General features: G+C 36.5%; 1 protein-coding gene across 12 annotated transcripts in view; it reads right to left on the reverse strand.

Annotated features, from left to right (window-relative positions):
* camk2d (calcium/calmodulin-dependent protein kinase II delta) overlaps window positions 1-7,070 on the reverse strand; it is a 61,728-nt gene that overhangs the window by 7,130 nt on the left and 47,528 nt on the right. For 3 of the 12 annotated variants that reach the window (XM_015376226.1, XM_015376221.1, XM_015376222.1), the window contains exons 14-18: window positions 5,814-5,873; window positions 4,696-4,740; window positions 3,469-3,517; window positions 2,048-2,123; window positions 1,851-1,945 (exon numbers count right to left, since the gene is read on the reverse strand). In XM_015376226.1, coding sequence (XP_015231712.1) covers window positions 1,851-1,945; window positions 2,048-2,123; window positions 3,469-3,517; window positions 4,696-4,740; window positions 5,814-5,873 — 325 coding nt within the window. Of the gene's footprint in view, window positions 1-1,850; window positions 1,946-2,047; window positions 2,124-2,546; window positions 2,568-3,008; window positions 3,108-3,468; window positions 3,518-4,695; window positions 4,741-5,813; window positions 5,874-7,070 lie in introns of all 12 variants that reach the window. The other 9 variants (XM_015376215.1, XM_015376214.1, XM_015376218.1 and 6 more) reach the window with 6 other exon arrangements.

Raw genomic sequence — 7,070 nt, forward strand, 5'->3', positions numbered from 1 at the left:
TTTTTTCCTGTTAAAAGGGAGTTTTTCCTCTCCACTGTCGCTACAAGCATGCTTGGTGTGAGGGATTGCCTTCTAGTCAATGAGTCAACTGGTTTTCCTTAGATAGAAATCTTTGAATTAATTTGTCTGGATGATCTGGTTGAACTGTAAAGTGCCTTGAGATGACGTGTTGTTAATTGGCGCTATATAAATAAACTGAATTGATTTATTTATTGTAATTTTGATATGGCTTGCAGATAATAAAAAGCTAAAATCCAGGGACTGAGAAAGTTAGGCTAAAATGGAAAAACTAAAATGTTAGAAACATGTCCTACTATAATCAGATACAGTAATTAACTCAAAATACATGCAAATGTTTCCAATGCCTCTAAATAGTCTTCAAGAGTGGGTCAGGAGGCAACACACTCATGGGGAAGAGTGCTTACTTAACCGATGCCCAGAGGACAGTCATTAACACCCTCTACAAGGAGGCTAAGACAAAGGTCATAGAAAGTTAAGTGGAAGGAAAATAAATGACTACATAAAGGGGCACCAACTACAGTGAGACGACCAGTTTTGCTGTAGTTGTTGAGTCGTTCTCAACCAGTTTTGAGAAGATTGTCAAGTCCATTTCTAGTTTTAGGATGAATTACAATGAGTAGACTTAATGTGGATCAATATCCACTGCGAACAGCTGAATCTTGTCCTGATACAGTCATCAGAAATGCCTTAAATGGAGGAAGGGTGGTGTGGATGAAAAATTTAGATTTCTATTCATTTCTTCTTTCATATATTGATTTACACCATTTACATACTGAATTTTTTTTACTCAGTTTGTTGCACATACAAGACAACAAAATGTCTGAGTGATGAGTGTTTGGGACAAGAAATACTTATTCCCATAACAAGCCAGATTCTTTCTCAACGTTTATTCGTAACATTTTACTGTTTAACCAAAGTGTCTGTAATTTGTTTTGACTTGGACTACTTTCCATTTTTGTAAGGGAGACAAACTCTGTCTGGATCAGAACATTATACATGCGTGACTTTGTGGATGTCTTTTTCTCAATTTACTTGGAAAAGTAAATAAAGTGCCGACTGAGTAAAACCATCTTTCTCTGTTTATTTAACTGGACTGCATAGTTGAATACTTATTTTGCATGACAATTAGCGAGGAACAAATCTGTTTCACATTTTAATTTGCTTAGACGAAGCTATAGTTACTGCTGGTTGGTTTGGGGACTGAAAAGTAAATGATGAAACCTATTGCTGAGCAAAGTCAATGTGAAGTGTATTTTTTTTCCCCACGATAAACCACATTAACAAATAATTTTAATAACACTGAAGAAAAGTGCTTCAGTTCTCCACCTGTAACTTTTTAAGATTTCTTTTCCAAAATATTACCACCATCTGCAGTAGGAATTGTGACAAGATATACTTCAATCCGTTTTTGTATTTTTTTGTTGTAATTTATCTCAATTATGTTTACAAGTAAAATACACTGTCAGTGCTTTAAATAAACAGCTGCTTTCAGTTCCATGACTTTAGTTTACATTTCAGTGACAAACAAATAAGGCTCTCCAAGAGGGGATTTGTTAAAAGAAACTTGTGCAATGTATTACATTTCGCTAATGTAAGCTATGAAAACCCAAAAGCTATTGGAATAATCTCAACAACTTTGATAGGAACAATAGAGAACACTGACTTTGTTTTTTCCTCCAGCTGGATGCAGAAATGTGGCGTTTTGCATTAAAGTGGGTGTCAATGGTGATAATACTTCCATATTTTAACTATTTAACTCTTTTTTTAAAAGAAAAAATAATAACTGATCTTGTTTTTTTTTTTATCATAACTGATAGGCTTGAACACACCATTCTCAAAGTAGAAACGATGGAAGTCGTGTCCTTCCACCAGGTTACCCAGGGCCTCGGGCTCAAAGGAAGTCAAACCAGGATCGCAGATTTTCCTGTTAAAAAAAAAAAAAGAAAAAAGGAGCCCACCATCAGAAACTTTAGAAGCAGCTAATTACGACATAAATATAACTGTGGATCTGCTAAAGGGAACTTACGCGTAGGCTTCAAAGTCTCCATTGTTTATAGACTCAATCAGCTGTTCAGTAACTTTAATAATTTCCTGTTTGCGAGCTGCAACAAAAACATTTACGCTTATTTATCAAAGATAAACCAAACAAAGGATTATTTTATTTTTCAAGCAAGTAGGATCTTGGTGCAGATAAAAACAGTCCGACGTTAAAAATAGCATCAAATGGGTTCTAGTCTACACATTTCACACAAATTTCTAAACGTTATTAGATATGGAAGGCACTCAAAAAAAGAAGCAAAGAACATATTTTAGGATTTATCTCATTAATAGTATTTTACATTTTAAATCTGAAGAGATAAAAGAAGAAAGCCTCCCATGACTAATAGCAAAATCAGGCAGGAAGAAAATGCACGATGGAGGGATTTCTTTCATCCAACAAAGCTCCAAGTAGACATACAAACCAATGCTCAGATGCAATGTAATTACAAGAAAACTAGCTTCAACTAAGTGATATTAACAGTTACCTTTATTGTTATTGGTGCAGGCTGGAGGATATTGAAAAAATTACTTAAATTGTGCAACAAAAGAGACATGTTATAACAAAAGGTGCATGTAGATGAGTCCTTAAGCTTCATTTCCTTCACACATGAACAACAATCTGTATGACTGCGTATTTTTGTGAGTAAAGCACATTGAACAAAAAGGTAAATGGAAGTAAAAGATCTATGAGATCTGTTCAGTTTATTTAGTCAAACACCAAACAAACAAACTGGACTCAAGGAAAAAAATCCTGGGGAGTTACAAAGAGGATCCTATTTAGAGAGATGCAACATGAGGAATGCTATTATTATTCATACAGACTGTATGAAACTTGATATGATCTGGACATCATAATCACAGAATCTGAGACATTTCATACAGAGGAGCCATAATCCTACAAAAGGTAAACAAAACAGTTCATCTCCCCTTTTGCAGAGGGGACTTACTCTGAATTGAGGACGTGGGAGTCTGTCCCGAGTCTGACATCTGTGAGGAGCGACTCTTTGAACTCAAGACACCGCTCACTAAGCTGCCCAGACGGAGGGCTGACAAGATTGCATGAGTGATGAGTGTGCAATTTTGTGTCCAGTGTTTGTGCGTTTGAGCAGCGGGTGCAACAAAGACAAACACATTTGATCAGGAAAGGAATTTACAAAGGGAACAAAATTATGAGAAAGAAGAAAAATGTGGGAGGGGCATTAAATAATACTACAAACACAAATATGTTAGAAAAAGATGCATGCAAATTTAAAAGAGAAGAAAACTACATCCTGCAAACACCCACTTGCATTGGCTACCTTTTCATCAACTGTTTGCTAATACAATCAGAAACGCCTGCGCAGGATCAATCAGTGTTAAATGACGGACATGCCCCGTTAGTTACTGGTGTGCGGAGAGTTTGCCTACCTTTTACATCTTCATCCTCAATGGTGGTGTTGGCACTTTCAATGGACTCCTGACAAAGAGGGATATTAGTTTAAAATGAGAAAGTGAGAGTGTTTATTAAAGGAGAAATACACAGAAAATAAAATGTGCTGACTTGTTGTGTTTAACCTAATGATTGGTTCATGCTGTTGGGCATGGACGTAATTCTGTTCAAAACTGTCCAAAAACAATGTTACACTACAGTACACGATACTCGTCGAGCACTAGGACCAAGCGGAAACTGCAGCTCAAGCTGAACATGAAGCTTAAGCCCTCCCTCTTTTCTTGTGTAACTGGATGTCACCTCTGTCACTCCTGAGAGGCTTACTTTACAAACATCTGATGTGCCTCTGAATCAGGTCTGTGACTGGATGGTCACAGCACTGAGAAAGTTGAGGATACAAACACAGAAGACCTAATAGAAAACTCTCTGAACTTATGCACAAGATTTATATTAAAAAATATTTGTGTCCCCCCTCCACTTCTGAAATCAAAATTTCGTCCATGCTGTTGGGTAGTTTTAGCCAAATACTGGAACAAAATCTGTCTGTTTGCTTGAAAAAAAGGACACTGATCATTGTTTTTGCATTCAGTTGTTTTTTTATATGGACATATTCAACATTTTTATTCTACTTGGAGCCAAGATCTGTCTGGGCCTAAACAACAGTGCAACCCAATTTGAAATGTCAGGAGTTTAAATTGCCATAGTAAAAAAAAATAATAATAATAATGGATGTCAATACTTTAAAAGCATCATTCTAGAACAATTCTTGTTCAAATCTTGAACTCTAAGCAGCACTGAATGAAACTAAAGACTTTCCCGTTTTGTGAGTTAATGTCAGTTTATTTTAACTGTTCATTCCGAAAGTATCTTTTTCTTCCATTATTAACTTTAACCCATTTATATCTTCCATCTTATTCCCATCTGTAGTACCAAACAGAACAGTTCTGGACTAACCCCTGGCAGTATGTGGGGTCTAAAAAGCTGCAGCTTGCATCTCGTTTTTTGAATATTTTATCCTTGTGTTTGGGTTGAAAGTATCACTCAGGTTACGACAAAAACACATATGCCAACTCTGATTTGTTAAATCAAGCGAGGCCTGGATTGGTCCTCGTGTGACCAAAAACTGGGTCACCAAAATAACACATATTGGCTTGTTTTTAACCCAGCAGCTTTTTATATCATGTTGAAAAAGCTCGCCACTATACCTTATTTCCATCTACGGGGTTGTGGATCACAGTTGTCTGTGGCTCCTAAAGAGATCAAGAGAATAGAGAATGAGTGAACAAGTACAGATGTTTGCTGACATGTTTTTGTGTTAATTATTTTGTGTGTAGTTTAGAAATTTAAATCTATGTCCTGCAACATAATCCTCTGTTTTTGTGTGCTGCAGCGTCTTGTTGGGTTCATCAAATGTCTGGGAGTTCGTAAAATTGATAGTCATGACTTCCCCCTCCCCAGTCCCTAAACACTCACTCGGATTATGCTAGATTATGACATCAGCAGCCTTTACTGTATCCATGTGAGTGAGGTGTGTGTGTGTGTGCACGCTTTATGATGAAGATGGAAAGGAGGATAGAGAGAGAGAGAGAAGACAGACCATGTGCCTCATGTACATGCGTAATCAAACCGTCAGCAAATGAGGGAAGAGAAAATCTTTCACATCATGCAAAGCGCTGGTCACATGGCCAGACACAGAAAGCTTATAAGCAGACACTAGGCAAAATCCACTAAAGCAGACGGCCAAGGAGCAAATACCCATGTACTCCTAACAGCCATGCACAGGCAAACTGCGTAAGGAATGAATCCTCAGAGATGCAGATGTGGATTCTAGTTTCATATGCACAACTGGAAGGAGTAAAGAGACATTTAAGTTCACTAAAGCATGGTTTAAGGGTGTGAAGAGGGGCAAGGAGAAAGGGGGCAGGATGGAGGCATGAGGTAAAGGTCATAAGGGAGTTTGACAAAGGGATTATTGCTAAAGTCAAACTGAACTCTACACAACATGTACGCTATGCCAATCAAGATATATGAAAGACACATCAATAGGAATGCTCAGTATCTTTTAAAGCTTGTTGTGTCAGATATTATGGAGATAGGACATCTCATGCCCACATTAATTCTTGAACATACTTTCTTTTTTAGGGAAAGCCCTTAAATGTATCAACATTTTTATTAAGAGTTTCTATCTTTTCATGTAATGTGGATATCAACCATTATAGATGGTGAACCTGTACCTCCTCCAATCTGTGATATGAGGTTTGGATTTTTTTTGGGGGGATGAAAAAGAGGTGTGGATGTAGTTGAAGCCGATGAGTGTATATACCAGTGCAGAGGCAGGGCCAGTGTCTTTAGGACTGGTCACTGTGTTGGCTTTGTTGTTGACCTGCAGGGGGCAGTGTAGAGGGGACATGATACACGTACGCACTCTTTGAACTAGAACACCATCTTTTCCTGCCATTCCAAAGTGATCAACCCAACTTATCTGTCCAAAGACATCCTTTACCCTACTACTATGCTCATAACCGATGCCAAATGACAAAGACCTTTTAGGACTTAATGCTGAAGTTGAATTATATCTAAACTGATGTTGCATTTTCTAAGATCCTTTTTCAAAATCTGGGAATTTCCACCAACTCATTTTTTTCACCAACCCAAAATTCAAAACTGTTTTTGTGCACAAGAGCAGGCATCCCCTACCTCAGTCCTCGAGGCCAACTGTCCTGCAGGTTTTAGAGGTTTCCCTGCTTTAGCACAGCTGATTATAATGATTGCAGTAGACCAAAAGCCTGTTAATCAGCTTTCAATTAAAACCAGCTGGGCTTTAGCATGGAAACCTAAAACATGCAGGAACGTGGGCCTCGAGGACCGAGGTTGGGGAAGCCTGCACTAGAGAGTAGAGTTAAAGTTCTTCAATTTCATTTAACTTTTTACAGTAACATTTTTAGATGGTTAGTTTCCTACTAAATCAGTAGCCCTCACAAAACTGCTAACAAATGTAATAGTTTGTTTGATCAACTCAGCAATTAGCAACAGTTAGCTCAACCATTTTATTTGAAATGTATGACTTTTGGTCAAAAATATATATCTAATACCTTTATATATATATATATATATATATATATATATATATATATATATATATATATATATATATATATATATATATATATATATATACATACATACTAAAGTTTAAACTCTGAAAGGGATTTATTCCTCTTCAAGCTGCCCACAAAAAAACAAAACAAAAAAACATAACATAATGTTCTTGTAAATATTAAAAGAAATTAGGATATTATTCAATTTTGAAACACAGATCTGGGACACAATAATAACCTTTTTCTGTTTCGATGCTTCCAACATTTAATGTAAAAGAAGGAACATGTTAGTTTAACCAGAAATGATTTCGAAACGTGTCGAAGAGGTTATATTTTTGAGATAATTATCAGAATTCAACACAGTAACTGGTAGTAGCTTCAGTGCCACAGAAGCTTCACCAAAACACAGTTACAGTTAAATCTTAGAAAAATTGCATTCAAAATGATGGAAACTATATATATATATATATATATATATATAT

Source organism: Cyprinodon variegatus, unplaced genomic scaffold (genome assembly GCF_000732505.1).
Source record: "Cyprinodon variegatus isolate N-32 unplaced genomic scaffold, C_variegatus-1.0 Scaffold131, whole genome shotgun sequence".
Lineage (NCBI taxonomy): Eukaryota > Metazoa > Chordata > Actinopteri > Cyprinodontiformes > Cyprinodontidae > Cyprinodon > Cyprinodon variegatus.